Here is a 15,619-nt window from a genome sequence, read left to right as displayed (position 1 = left end):
GGGGGGAGGCGCGGAGCGGAGGGACGGGGGCTCTTCCCCCGCCTCGGGAGGCGGCGGCGGGGGCTCGGGGGGAAGCGCTCGGCGGGCTTCCCGGAAGGGTGAATTGGATTAATTCTCTTTTTTTTAAGGGGGGGGGGTTTTGCGCTCCTTCCCCCCCCTTGGCCGTGCAGAATTGGCGCCGGCAAGAGGCCGCGGTGGCATCGCGTTTGGCGTCCTTCCCACCCCCTTCCCCTCGGTTTCGCTCCTGGAGGAGTTGCTTGTTGAGGTTTAGATTGTTTTGTTTTTGTTTTTTTTTTTTTAATTTTTTTTTTTTTTTTCCAAATACAAGCCAGAGTCTTGATTTTTTTTGTTTTTTTAAACAAACAAACCAACCCGCTCCCCCCCCACCCCCCCCGCACACAAGCCTGCCTCTGAGAGGGAAATAGCCAGGTGGAATCTCACTCTGTTTCCATGGACAACCCGTCCATTATCACCCAGGTGACTAACCCCAAAGAGGAGGAGATCCTGTCCTGCACTCAGGATAAAGGTGAGTTGCTTTCTGGTTTTCGCCATGATTTTTTATTTATTTCTTTTCCCCCCCTCTCTGTTTAAATTTGCACGTAGTAACAACTCGCATTCTTTAGTGACCGTATAATCCTCTCCAGGCTGCTGGGAATAGAGGAGGGCTTGTTGGGTTTGGGCTGGTTTTTGTTGGTTTTTGCTGTGGGATGAAGGTATTTGTGTGAAGAGTCTCTGAAACTGCTTGCTGGATACAGCTGAGAACTTGTTAAAAGTGTTTAAATACCGAATTTCGTCAGTCATTTAAAAAAACACTCTTATTCTCTGAGGTTTGGGGAGGTAACTTTATAAGGTGGTCACTGTAGTTAGTGCCCTGCTCCAGGGAAGGGATACCTGTGCAGGGTGTGTTGGAAGGTTTTGAAATACAGTCTGTAAAGATTTTAAATTCTTTTTCCCTCTCCTTTTTTTTTTTTTTTTTTTTCTTTTAAATCGGATTTCTTTCCTATATTCCTCCCTGCCTCCCATTTCAGAATCTGTGCAGCTTTCAGGTTTGTTGGAGGTTACTTGTGCTTCTCAGAACGAGACACAGGCTGCTTGTAAAAACAGGCTCTATTTACTCCTTAAATAAATAGTTGTTGCTTGCGTAAGGCATCACACTTGGACTGGGTTTTACTCCCAGATGAGATGAATCCAGCCAAAGGAGCTGCTTCCCTCAAAAGTCTGGATGTTGACGAGCGCCCTTAACCTTGTTTGCTTTCGGAAGCTTGGAGCAGCTTGGGGCTGTAAGTGGTTGTGTCCTTGTGTCTGGTGGGTGAGCAGGAGGGTTCGAGCTCTGGGGGCTTGTTCAGGGCTTTGGGAAGTTATTTGGGTGTCACTTTTATGTTTTGTTACAGGCAAAGCTGGTAAATAGAGGAGAAAGGGCAGAAATTGGAAATAAAAAGTTATGTCCGTGTTCCTTGGTAGGTACAGTCCGATCTCTAAGTGGTCGTCTGAAATGGTAGATTGATAGATTTCCTCCCGAGATTGACAGATTTAGTGCCCAAAAAGCTTGCATTTTTGTGTGGCTCATCTTGGAAATAGTGAGAGCTCCTGTATTGTTGAAGAAGTTTCTCCCAGTTACTTTGGACTGTAAGGCCATACATGAATTCTGTCTTCTTGCTTCACAGTGCTGACTGCAGAAGTACAGAGGTAGATTTTAAAAAAATTAAAAAAAGCCGTCACGTTTCGGGGGGTGCTTGAACAAAAAATTATTTATTTTCAGCATAGGAGTGTTTATGTAACTCTTTAATTCCTTTTGCTTGTGAGGTGGTACTTCCACCACGAGGCCTGGTTTGGCTCAGGAGATTTCTGATGCTTTCCTCTGTTTTGGCAATGTAGATCGTGGGATATCTACAGTAAATAAGGTGCTGTGCTCTGCCCACCATGTCTCTTAAGGCCTGGTTTGGGGTGCACATATGTGATGCTGTGCTCAGGTGCTGTGGTTTTAATGGCCTGTATTATTGTATGCAATGGAAGGGTTTTGTTAATATCCATAGCAGCTGCCTGAAATTTTAGTGTAAAAAAGCCAATTGAGACAAGCAGAGGAAGATTTGACAGCTCGGAATAAGAGTAGGCATCCACATCAAACAAGTGGCTTTGGAGTCCTCGGCAGAGCGAGTGAAAATATGCATCTAACTTGCATAACTCTGCAGTAACTTGCATAATGTGCATTGTGTTCTTGCTATTGGTTTGTCTTTGGTAGAAGATCATGATGGTCTTCGCTGCAGAGAAGGAGCTTTTCAGGCTTCGTGTTAGGGCTGGGCTGGGGGAGAGGGGAAGGAGGGGAGCTGGAGTTGGGGATGAGGAAACTCCAGCGTCATCTTCAAGCAGGAGGTGAATTATCTTCTTATTTGGCTTTTTGGGGTGAGTTTTTTTTGGGTTTTTTGGGGGTTTTTCTTACACTGTGGTCGCAGTGCATGCGTTGGATTGACGATGAGCTGTGTGGTAAGACTTTCAAATCACTCCAGAGCAACTTTTGCAGCGGGAGAACTGCGGGTCTGTCCGTCCTGAGCTCTGGAAGGAGAGCGCTGCTTGCTCCAACCTCCTCCACTACAGGTTTTCCCAGCGCTCGAGGTACGGAGCTTGTGGGAACCCATTGCTCTCCCTGGCGTGGCTGCACATCGCCTCACCCAATTTTCTGTCCGATTTGGGGCAGAAATTCCAGTTTTAGTGGAGCCTTTAGGTCCGGAGAGCTGCGAGAGAGAGCGAGCGGAGACGGGGAATCCAGATAAGGCTCCTTGCAGGAGGCTGGTGCTGAGTGAGTCTTTGCTGCTAATTCAGGTTGAGCTCAGTGTGTTGGTACAAAATGGCTCACAAATATGTTAAGGCATTAATGAATTAACTCCTTGTTTAATGAAATCCAGGATCAGCTGAGCCCGAATTCTGGAATTTTGTGATGTGGTGAAATCCAGCAGCACTGTGCTGTGTGAGCCAAGGCTGTCCAGTTTAATGAAAAGCTGGGGTTTTTTTTCCTCTGAGTTTAGCATTTGGCTGCAGAAGTAAATTCCAGAGTACTAAGTGGCATGTGGTGGCTTTGGGAATCAGGGTTTTCTTGGGGTTGTTGAGATCTTGTGGAAAAAAAACCCAATTTTTTTCTCGTTGTTAAGCTGGAGAGAGGCAGTTCCAGAGTTACTGAGCAGCTGCTAAATAATGCATGTGTATACCTCCAAAGTTTTGATTTTTCGCACAAGATTTTTTTTTTAAAGCTTTTAATCAGATATGAGACCGTCATTTAGCTTGGCTGAGTTTTTCAAAATGTATTTATGTTTTAAGAGGAATTCAGTGTGCAGTAGAGGCTTTTGCCAGACTTCTGTGCAAGGGAGTGAGGTTGGCAAGAAACAGAGCTGGTTCTCCGGTCCTGGGGCATTTATATTTTTAGGTAAATACTGTGTTTTACAAATAAAAATGCACAAGCATTTTCTTGCTAGTCCAGGTGTATTAAAAAATAGCTTTTTAAGAAGCTGTGGTAGTTTGTTAAGGTACGCTAAGAGGAATTTGCTAACATTTATTTTTTAAGAAATAGCAAAAAAATTTGAAGGTGGAAAAAAAACAGGTCTTGGTATGTGAACCATTCCCTAATTTGTTGCCACATGGTGGTGCACTGGATTTAGCTGTCTGTCAAAATGAAAGCTGAGCATGGAAGGTTTGCTACAATCATATTTTTTTATTATTATTATTATTGTAATGTTCTCAAATGAGTATGGTGTCAGTGCTGCCAGGGGATTTTTGTCCCCATCTGTGTTGTTAAGTTAGTTCTGGGAAATAGAAGCTTAGGTTCCCCAACTGGAAGTGATACTTAGGTGCCTGGAGATACATTGAACACTAAATTCATGGAGAATTCTATTCCCTGTTAGTTTTTTAAGTATCAGAAGTAGTAGTTCTCTGCCAAAATATTTTGTGTTGTGGTCATCTGACACTTCTGGAAATTGGGAACATTAACAAACTTGAAGCTAAAACAGAGACCTAAGTACGTGAAAAGAGGTTTGTTTTGTCAGGGGTAAATGTGAGCAGCTAAGAAAAATAAAAATAAAAAAGTACAAATTAAAACTGAAAGTCTGGATTGCTACAAATCAGTACAGATAAAATCAACTGGTTATTTTATTTTTTTATAAACTCCTATTACATGTAGACCTCTAATGTGAGATCTGTATGGTTAAATGTACAGGGAACTGAGCATTGCTGACAGAGCTGCTCAGAGTGTCACGTTGAGAGTGTGGTCATGGATGGGCAACAGGCATTCAGTCCAAAGAAATCAATTTCCCTTTTTTTACCTGCCTGCATTAATTTGATCCTCATAAATGATGCAAATTCCTGGCTGGTTCCAAGTGCCAAGTTAAATAGTAGAGAAAAATAGTCCAGTCCCTTAGGTACCTCCTTCAGGCTGTGGGATTTTGTTTTCTGTCTTCAAATACATCTTTTTTGACTTCTGTAAAATTTGCCTGTCAGCTGAGTGTCTATTTTCAGTTATTCAGAGTAACAGAATATTTTAGTGTTTCTGTAGATGTGAATTGTCTTCTGCAATAAATTACATTAAAAAGGTTCACAGTTTTTTTTTTAAATCGCATTGTGAGTTCTTGAGGATATTTTCACAAACTTTTTTGCATCCTTTTCTTTAAAACAGAGTTGGAAAAAACCAGCAATGAGAGCAATACTCATTATAATTTTAAATAAGGAGTTTTGAAGAGCTCAAGTTAAAAGCCAAAATAAGTGTCTGTAATTGTGTCTTCAATAAAAAAACAGTTTTGAATATAGCTGGAAATACTTTGAATGTACTTTTTTGCCATTACATCACCAGGATTCAGAGTACTCAAACACTTGAACATATGTTAATGATCCCAAGACATTGTCTCAACAGATTTTTATAATATTGACTTCAGAATTTTAACGCTAAAGTAGCATTTAAAGGAGAGAAAGGAAAAAAAAAAGAATCCACTGGAATGTGAGTTGCTTACAGAGGGTAAAATTTTAAATCATTAACTAGTGACATAGCTGTTATATGAAACCAGAGTAGCCATACAGTAGGTTTTATGTTCCAGGGAGACTGTAGTAACCTGTAGTAACCCAAGATTTGATTTAGGGTCGCAGTTAAGAGCAGAAGTGCACTGGCAGATGGGAATGATAGTTTGCCTGAATATCAAATATTCGGTCAGTCTGTAACCTGCAGTGTGATCATTTCTTCACAGTGCTTGTCGTCACCTCACATTCATACTGGTTTCAATGAGGTGATTTAACTAAAGTGTTCAGAAGTTTAAGTGCCTTTAAAAAGAGAAGGAAACCCAACAAAGTTGACCTACATTTTGTTAATTCGGTGTTCAGAAATGCGAATAGCATTTTCTGACATAATCAGTAAAATGTGGCGTGATCGATGCCACGCTTCAGCTTTCAGAGTTTAAGCCAAACATTCCAAATAAGCCTCTGGATAACGGGTCCATTTTTGGTTTTTTTTTTTAAAGGGGTAAAAACTGAAAGGATGAGAAGGCAAAAGGCCAAGAGAAATGAAACTCCCTGACTTGGTCGTGGTTGTGAAGGACGTTCTGTTGCCCTCATAGATAGGTTTGGCTGTGGGGAGATTGCTTTCACCTCCTGGAAAACTTAATTTATGAGTTTGACTGTCATGTAAAAGTTACTGTTCTGATGTGAAAATGGTTGCAAATTATCTCTATCCCACAATTTTTATGTATATTTGTCAAATCTTTTTATTTAAAAATAGTCAAAGCTATTCCCACTGTAAGCAAGTGCAGTTTTGTTATCTACTGAATTCTGAGTTGTTGGCAATGACCACCATGGTTGGGATTCAGGATTACATTTTCAATTAAAAATCCAGTTTCAGGCAATCCTGGATATGGAAATGAAAACTTAAGGGTTGAATTTGTCCATTACTCATGCCCAGCCAACAGAGAATTAGACAATTGTATTTGAAGTTTTTCTCTCCACAGGAGCTAACATTTGATTTAAAAAAAAAAGAAAAAGAATAGGGAAAACAAAGTCAGGTCTAATTACCTACGTTCTTCCTTGGGTTTTGCCCACTCTATGAATCAGTAAGGGAAAATGTGGCTCATCTCTGTTTCTCCTCCCTGCCTGGGGGATATATCTTGCAGGGAGAGCAGTGAGGAATGTGGATGTGTGTAGGACCAGGAAGGAGCAGAGGATGAAATTCTGCCTTTTGGGGCTGTGGAGCCCAGGCTGAGGCTGCTGATGGGACAGGGAATACTTTTGGTGTTTGAGATGGGCTCCCAACCTGCCCTGACCACTCCTGGCCGTGGGTGCTCCCCTGATGAACTCTGAGGGTCTCTGTGTGTCCCCTTATCCCAGCTCAGAATTATTTCCAGAAAGGGATGGACTCTTCCAAGCTGAAACAAAAGAAGGGCTGATGAAACTACAACGGGCCAAGCCCATTTAGATGTTTATAAAGATCACATCTGGATTGCTGGGGAGGATTGTAAACCATCCCATGCCTCTCAGCAGGGGAAACCTGGCTGGAAGAATCTCCCAGAAACATTCAGCAACATCTCCTAAGTCTCCATGAGTTGTTTCTGGTGGCTGCTCCAGATCTAAGCTGTATTTCCAGTGCTCAGCTCCAACAGGGTGACATCTCACTGGGTTTAAATTGTTTGCTGAGAGCTGTGGGCAGGCTCAGAGCAAAGAAGCCTTTTGTGCTTTAATATCATCACAGACACTTTCAAGGGTTTCACATTGGAAATGCTAATCTATAAATTCTGCTTCTGCTGGAGTTTGAGGGGAGCTTGGTTTATTTTTACTTGGAGAGGTTGAGGCGTAAAACGGACATGGATGGGATGAATATGGAAAGCATAAGTAGCATCTAAATAGATGTGAATGGAAACACGTGCCACGTGATCTGCTGTGGTGTAATTTTGGCCTTTTTTTTTTTGTATTTCTGGAATGTTTGCTGTAAGACAAGAAAAAAAATATCCAAGTCTTATACAGTCCAGCCCTTTCAGTGCCAGCTGCTACTGTGTAACACAGATACAAGCAGTAAAAATATCAACTTTAACCAAATGAGCAGCGAAAGTCCTGTTCTAAAGCTTGTAGGCTTTATTCAGCCTGTTACCAAAATGATCACTTGCAAAGTGCCACTTCTTGTTTTCTTTGTACAAGATAATAAAGTATGATTTGTAAAAAAAAGAACCCAATTATTAGAAGTGATTGGCTGCACTAGAAACAAGAATTCTATTATCTAGAAAATTCATGGCAAGTTAAAGCTGAATAAATATATGATAGACTTGGATTCTGAAGGTGTCAGGGGGTTTGAAATGAGATTTTTATTTATTTATTTATTTTTTTCAAGAACCTGTTAGTCTCTTCTGAATGTTTATTAATATATTTAAAGCCTGACAGATGGGAAAATAAGACTCTGCAGGACCTACTTTGTACAGAGGAGCAGCCCCAAGTAATGGATGCCTGATCTGTCAAAATCTAATGTGTATGTGTTGGGGGTTGGGGCAGTATGTAACTTTTAAAAGGTTTCTAAAATATCAGGACGGGTTTGTAGGAGGCAAATACTTCATGAACCTCAGCCTGCAGTTGCAGTTTGCATATTGATGATACTGGTTAGAGTCAAGTCCTGTCTGCTGAGTGACTGGCCAGTTGTTTGCTGCCACTGTTGCAAACCTTATTTTCCTGGTAGCAAAGAGAAGTATTGATTTTTATTCCCTGCCATGCTCTCCCCCACCCCCGCAGCTCTCTGCTTCCTGACTTGTCCTCCAGGATTCCCAGCGGAATTGGCAGTAAAACGAATCTCGCTGTTTCCTGGCCTGCTGTAATCTGCAGTAAAATTTGAAACTTTCTTGTTTATTTGATGATTTGCAAAGCTTGGCCGTTCCCTTGGTGTGTGGGACTCCTCCCCTGGCCTTCAGGAGCCAGAGGGAGGGTTGTGCTTCCAGCTCTTGAGGATGGACTCCTGCCTTTGGGAACACTTTGGGGCAGATAAATCAGTTTCTATGCTCATAATCACCATAAAGAAATTCTGCCACAAAGTTGCTGTTACAGTGGATGCCTGTAGAAGAATCCAGGTGTATTTTTTTTAAGCAATGTTAGTAAAGCGGTTTTTTTTAAAAGATACATGTATTATACAAAGTCATCCTGAGCATGCATTTAACAGTTGGCAGACAGTGCTGCTTTATTTCTGTCCACAAAAGCTGTCTTGTATTTTCATGCCTGAATATTTACATACTTGCATTCGTTACCCACGAGTGCACGTACATGTGGTTACCAGGGATCTGATTACAGGAAAGCTTTCACAGGATCACAGAATGCTTTGGGTTGGAAGGAACCTTAAAGCCCGTCCAGTTCCACCTCTTGCCACATGCAGGGACACCTTCTGCTATCCCAGGCTGCTCCAAGCCCCATCCAGACTGGCCTTGGACAATTCTAGGGATCCAGGAGCAGCCACAGCTTCTCTGGGCACCCTGTGCTGGTGTCTCACCACCCTCACAGGGAAGAATTTCTTCCTAATATCCCATCTGACCCTGCCCTCTTTCATTTTTAAGCCATTCCCCCTTGTCCTGTCACTCCAGTCCCTGGTTTCCAATCCCTCTCCAGCTCTCCTGGATCTCCTTCAGGCACTGGAAGGGGCTCTGAGGTCTTCTAGACCCTTCTGTTCTCTGGGATAGCACCCCCAACCCTTTGTTTGTCTCCATGCCTGAGGTTCTCCACCTCTCTGAGCTTTTTCGTGGCCTCCTGGTGTTTCTGCAGCAGGTCCACCTTGGTAAAGCTCAGAATGGTGGGTGTAGATTTTGAAGTTGGTTTGCATTATGAGGTTTACTGCTTTTTCCTACTGATAGTGAGATAAAGGCATTCTGCAGAGGAGAGGTCAATAGTGACACATTCCTAGAAAATATTTAATCATTTATGTACTTGCTTCAGCCAAGCACAAAGAAAGGTCTAACATTTACAACCTGGAGAGAAAGGTACAATTATAAAGTATCTCATTACACCTTCCCAAAACCCTTAAAAAATTTTTAAAATGGGCTTATGGGACTTCTTTCAACTAAAATTGGTTAAAGATACACATTAAAAATTTGATGAATGCAGTGTAAAGTGAAGCATTTCAGGGAAAATGCTTCAGGTATGTATTTCACAGGGATTTTTGTAATTAATCTTTGACCTTTTGGGGTTTTTTTAAATTCTCTTTTGCCTTGTTTTTCTTTTCTTGCCTTTTTTATCTTCTCATCAGAAGATCTGGACTGCAACAGCTGCCTCTTAGTGCTCTGGTGCTGCTGAAGCTGGAGGGGCTGAGGTGTTTGGTGGTGGTGTCCAGGGGTGGTTCTGGTGTGTCACTGCTGGGTTAATGGTTGGACTCCATCTCCGAGACCTTTTCCAAGCATTGTGATTCTGTGAGAAGCTGCAGTGGATGTTTGGGGCTGAGGTGGTGCAGTGAGGTGGAACCCTGGACAGATTGTCTCCTGGGAAGTTGGCCAGGGTGGTGTAGGAGCTGTTTTACAAGGAGAGATGTTCTGTGTGTTGAAATTTAGAAAGGTAAAGGTCTTTTATCACCTCCAGTGGATGTTGTGCTGGTTTTAAAGGGAGGAGATGCATGAAAAATAACCAGAATAATAGAGTAAATACTCCAGGGCTTTTCCCAGGGTACAGCATGGCTTCAGAGTGAGAGGCAGAATGTCCCATTTGGGTTAAAGGAAGTTTTTGCTCTTGCACTCATATGGGTGACCTGCGTTACCCGTGAAGAAATGGTTTCCAAAACTGCTTATCTGGGAGTTCCTAAACAGGATTAACTGGCAGCAATTTGCATTTGTTATAACTGATGCAACCTTAGAAAGGTACTGAAAAGCAGTATTATAAAGGTACTGATTGTGTTTCAGCATTTGAATCGGTCATGGAATGGTTTGGATTGTAAGGGACATTAAAGATCACCCAGTTCCAACCCCCTGCCATGGACAGGGACACCTTCCACTAGACCAGGTTGCTCCAAGCCACATCCAGCCTGGCCTTGGACACTTCTAGGGATGGGGCAGTAGAGGAAGGAAGGGTAAAATCTCATTACATAGTGACCAAGCGAGCACTTCAAGTGTTTGTGCTTGTATTTGTCCTGAACTCAGGGGCAGTTTTCCTGTGCTGGGTTATGGGTGCTGGAAGATGATAACCTTTGCCAAGTCAATTGGTGGCCAGCTGCCAGGTCTCATTACTTTTTATGATGTGAAGGTGATTTTGTTGAGAATCCGCAAGTTAGAAATTATTTTGAGAGTTTTGGAAGTGAAGAAGGGGGGAAGGTTATGTTAGTTGGGGAATTAAGAAAAGAAAAGAATACTGAATGCAATCTGCAGAGCAATTCATTTGCTAATTACACATTGACATAAATTGGAAAGTCCCAGAAGGAGGGGGTTTACAGCATAACTGGAAAACAATTTGCATCTGTGTAGAGGTCTGTGCTTATCCACAAAGGAATGAGATTTTAACTGGATTTATTTAATCGGGTTTATCGTGAGTGCATAGTTAAGGGCTTCCTTTTTCCTCACATTGCAGGATCTCCTGTCTTTCTGGAAGATTCCCTCTTATGCTGAGATTAAATATGTCAAAGAAGGATGTATCTTCAAGTTTAATGGAGATTGAAAGTGAAATCTAAGAAAAACCAGGAAGTGTCCTTCTGAATTTTAGAGTGGATTGAATACATGAATGTTTCTGGCTCCAGATTACCATGATAAAACTGACAGCTTAATGCAAACTTGGCCCTGAAATTCAAATGCCTTTTTTTTCCTTTTTTTTTTCCTCCTGCCCTCTAAGAAATCTGAAACACTCCAGCAAATTCTTGCTGTCTCTATTGGGAAGGTTGCTAATAAGCAATTTTATGCACTAATTACATGGTAACTAGTATTGCTACAAAGAGCATTCAGTTTTAGTATTATGATAGTTTGGGGTTTTTTTTCTTCAAATCTTTCATACTTGTTGGTGCCTAACATGTTACCCTACAGTTGCCTCCACTTTCCCTTTGGTAAACATGTCATGATGGGGAAAAGACAAAAATTTGAACAAAACTAGAAATCAAACTTGACAGTTTTGAAAGAGGAATCTGTTCGGGTCTCATGCCTGTATTTACTTGCGCTGTTGCTGCTGCACATCATTATAAATTACCTGTTTAGCATCGTTCTGGCAGGCAAGGGAGCTCTGAGAGCAGAATGTTTTTAAAAATGTCACTTGTGGCAGTGATGGATTCTTTCCAGTGCCTTTAAATCAGTCAGTTGTTTATCTTAAACATAAGAGCTAAATACTGTTACTATCTCATGATACAAAACTGTAATACTATTAAAAGGAGAAAAATGAGCTTTCAGACCAAAGCTGCCCCAGATGCAGGAAACAATCTCAGCAGATTCCTGAGGACCAGGTGTCCCTGGATCCCTCACTCAGGTGCCATTTCCATGGGATGCAGAGTAACATTTAGTAACTAAAAAGAAGAGATCAGAAGGAGGTTTTGCTTTATATTTTTTTAATTGTCCTTTCAGGAAAAGTCCTAAATAGAGCAGAACTCTGCCATTTCATTTTGTGTAATATGCTGGATTAAGTTCTGAAGTACAAAACTTAATGTTGACCTTGTGCAGTTGTGGTTCTGTTCAAACACAGTTTTCACAGTGGTGAATTTCTGGTGCCCCAGATTGTTCTGGTTCTTTCCCTTGTCACCTAAAATTATTTGTTTCACCAAAGTCTCCCCAAATAACACTTGCAATCTTGTTAAATTGTAAATCTAAAAGTATTGACTGGAGCTTTGCAACATAAAAAATAATTACCTGTGCTCCTAAATCCAAAAAAACAAACCAAAAAAAACCAACACAAACACCACCCAAGAATAAAATGAAGCAAACCAAAATAAAGCACAGAAAGAATTCCCAGCAGTACTAGCAGGGATATAAGCTTGTGAGTGTGAAACTACTCCTGGAAATGTCGAAGGTGACCTTGTGGTGGTGACCAGGAGGACATAGAAGTAGTTTTTAGCAAGGTGACCTGGCACTCAGCCTGTACAAACCATTCTCCAGCCCCTTGAGAAAGGGGGATGCTGGTGTACAAGGGTGTGATTTTTATTTTTTTTTCTGAGTAATGTTTGTACTAAAACACAGAAGTAACTCTGGTTTTATTTTGGAAATGCCTTCAGTGGACACTAAAGGACAGATAAGAGTAAAATAAGTCTGGGCTGACTCATTGCAGAATGTGCTGAGATAATCCTGAATTCCTGTTAAGGTTAATACCTGTTTCGTTTAGGCTTTGTTTATCCTTGTGCTGTGGATAAGGGGTGTTGGAATTCACTTGAAATAATTTTAGAAATTCATAGGTAAAAATTCATTTTTTCAGCAAACAATGCACATAGTAATTAACAAAAAAAAAAAGCACAAAACAACTTACTTTTTTTCTATTGCTGGTGGTGAAAGGCTGAAGTAAAATGTTTCCACTGGCCACTTAAAATACCAGGTGGAGTCAGATGGGAAAACAAAATTTTATGGTGCTGTTTTTAAACTGTTTTCCAGTAATTTTCAGCCCAATTCATGCTGCCCTTTAAAAAAAATACTCTGCAATTTTTGTTATGAAGATGATTTCTTAAGTCCCACTGTAGGTGGTCTTTATATGAAAGCCTTCAAGTAACAAATGGCTTTACCTTCTCTTCTGCTAATAAGGTCAGTAAAGGTTTCTCTTTTGGATAATAATAACAAGAAGTTTCAAAGGCACCAGAATGCAGAGTGGAAAACACGTTCAGAGTTCTCAGGTGATTGGCAGCTGCTGCTGCTAGGAAGTGTTTTGCAGGAATAAACTGGTTTTCTTGCTTTAATTAGGACCATATGTGTACAGCAACTGTGATTGTCTGGGAAGCTGCATCCTGTATTTTCAAATGGCTGATAAAATGTTGCAGTTGTGGAAATGACTGGCAAGTCCAGTGGGCAGATGTCTTGGAAAACCCTTTCGGTTTTGCTTTCTGTTTATTCATTCAAAGCAATCAGACATTGATTGAGGTTTGATAGTCTTGTGCTGTAACAAAATAAATACTGAGTATTCTCCTCAGGTGATAAAGTAGCTGTTTGCACCCAGTTTCCAAAAAACATGTTTAAAAAACCCACCAAATTTGTTTACTGAGCAACTAAAACACCTGTAAATTGTTGTTTTCTTTCCATGCAAAGTCTGCATGGATTAATTTCTCTGAAATAGTTGTGTTGCATGGTAAATAATAGCAAAAAATATATTGAACAGGAGAAATGAATATGAACACGTTAAAGTCTTGATTTGTGTTTTAGTGAAAGGGCCCATCAAGTATTTGCTAGAGGGGTCACTTTTTAATTCTTCTAGAAACAATTAAAACCTGTAGCTGAAGGGGGGGCTTGGATGCTGGACCTAAAGATACTTCTTTGGCAATGTTTGGGTAAAAGTGACCACTAACACCCTTCCCTCTGGAGAACATCCCATCTATTTATAGCACTTCCCAGAGGATAAATGCAGCCCTTGGAACAGTCACAGAAAATAATACCAACGTGCCTCTAGACCATGAGCTGCCTTTTGGTCCAAGTGGCCAAATATGCCACTTTTCTTGATTGCTGGGGTGGCCACATCTCGTTATTCCTGCCCTGTGTGGAGCCAGGAGGTGCCAGGAGATGCCCCAGGGCTCTCCCTGCCCATCACTAGCTGCCCTCTCCACTGGCTGGGGGTTTGGTTTGGGTTTTTTCCTGTGTTTGTTCACAAACACCACTGTGTATCCATTTCAGCCTTTCTCAGGAGAAGCTGAGCCAGATGTTCTGTTGTCTCTCAGCTGTGGATGTGTGACTGAAAGAGGCAGTGCTCATCTCTGATCCTCCCAATTTGGCAGTAATTGTCTTCCAGACAAGGCTTTCTGCCATCACTGGTATTTTCAGTGCAGTCATTTGGTTTTCTTGGAGGGGTCCTAAATAATGCAGTACTTAAAAATCTGGTAAGACTTTTTCAGTCAAGTATTCCAACTGTTGCTGGAACCATTTCCATATCTGAAAAAGGAAATATTGCTGTGCCTTTTCCTTACTAGCTGCTCAGGAACAGGAGAATTTTCCTTTTTTTTGGTTGATAAAGTTTGAGGTGAGGGCATCTTCCATTTTATTTCAGATGTTTGAATAGTTTTTGAGTTTGGTGCAGTTTTTTTTTATAAAATAATGCTTGAAGGTCACTTCCAACCTAGTGATTCTGTGATAATAAAAGTTTAAGGGTGTCTTTGTCCCATGTGCATGTAAATAAAGTGGGTTTGTCTTAAAATTTGGTGGAGGAAACACAGGTGCTGTTGGACGCAGCTGATCCCACTGTTGCACTTGTCTGCTGTAGGATGACATGAATCTTGGGCACACCATTAAGAGTGAAGAAGCCTGTACAGATTTTCACTGACTTCTGTGCAAAGATAAGTTAAATGGAGTTCAAAATCTTAATTTGACAGCTTTGTCACCAGCTTTGTCAGGCTGTGTGTCAGCACTGGGGTTTGGCTCCGTCGCAGTGTAACCAGGGATACGGACTTGCAGAGTGCCACCATTTAGCTCCTCTTCACAGGAGAGGGAGAAGAAGAGAGGAAAGCTTGGCAGGAGAAATTCAGTGGTTGGTGGTGGTGTTCTGCTTCTCTAAGTTTAGCAGCCTTGGGGGTGGTTGTTAAAAATGAGCTTTCAGATTTTGAAACCCCGTGTTGGGAGCGGCGTTAGGTAACGTGGTGCTTCAGCCTGCTGGAAGTCCATCAGTGCTGCCAAACCCCCAACACCTGGGTGAATTCAATCAGTAATTCAGTAAAAATGGAAGAGATTTAAAAGCTCTCCCCGTTGCAGGCAAGAACTGTGTGTTTTGCTCACGCATGAGCTGGAGGCAGGGTATTTAAATTGCGGTTTGTGGAAGTTTCATGTCACACCGAAGTCCCGTCGTTCTACTCCATAGAAGCAAACCTGATCTCAGCATCAGCAGGGACTCGTTGTTTTGCCACTGTAGAGAAACTTCTTGTGTCTGTTACGCAGCCAGGAGAACAATATAGAGGGTTATGGAAAGGCTGCATTATTCCAGGGGCCTTTTGGATGGTTTTCACGGTTTCTATAGGATGTTAGCAAATCGCCCATTGCAAAAAGCTGCGAGTGAATTCGATAAAAAAATCACCTCTCCTAATTCTTTCTCTGATGGATTTTGTCAGCTGCCTTCCTGAGTGAGTACCACCAACTTTTTTTTATGTTTATCCTTCGGCAACGCCACAAAATCTTGTCTTAATTGCCTGTTTCTGAATTAAATTGTTTTTACAAGATCGGGATGCTTTGCATGATTATTCAGGAAAGGTCTTTGTAAGAAATTTTTAATTTCCTGCTTTTTTGAAGGAAGAGCATTTCCTGCTCTTTTTCCTGTGCATTTAAGGGAAATCAATACTCAGTTCTGAAAAGGGAGGGGGATTCATCAGAGATAATGACTTAACACTGGCTGTAGAGGGAAATGGGAGGCTGTGAAGTGAGGGAAGAGATCACATGAACACTGGATTCTGACTGGATGTATCTTCTATAAATTTTGATAGTCCAGGGGACTGCTAATGGGGAAAAAAAAAATCAAAAGCTTGCATCCCACTAGAAGAATTCTATACTGCCCTATTCTGTGCTGT

The 15,619-nt window shown here is 41.5% G+C and overlaps 1 protein-coding gene across 7 annotated transcripts in view; it reads left to right on the top strand.

Annotated features, from left to right (window-relative positions):
* Positions 1 to 15,619, top strand: part of CTDSPL (CTD small phosphatase like) — a 77,529-nt gene continuing 61,910 nt past the window's right edge. For 3 of the 7 annotated variants that reach the window (XM_023922004.2, XM_023922003.2, XM_023921999.2), the window contains exon 1: positions 1 to 526. In XM_023922004.2, coding sequence (XP_023777772.1) covers positions 451 to 526 — 76 coding nt within the window. In that variant the 5' untranslated portion in view covers positions 1 to 450. Of the gene's footprint in view, positions 527 to 1,155; positions 1,281 to 15,619 lie in introns of those variants that run through there. The other 4 variants (XM_086866621.1, XM_023922000.2, XM_023922001.2 and 1 more) reach the window with 3 other exon arrangements.

The sequence above is a fragment of the Cyanistes caeruleus genome, chromosome 1 (assembly GCF_971803275.1).
Source record: "Cyanistes caeruleus chromosome 1, bCyaCae1.hap1.1, whole genome shotgun sequence".
Classification (NCBI taxonomy): domain Eukaryota; kingdom Metazoa; phylum Chordata; class Aves; order Passeriformes; family Paridae; genus Cyanistes; species Cyanistes caeruleus.
Note: the sequence above shows the minus strand (reverse complement) of the source record. Positions and strands in the feature narration are given on the sequence as shown.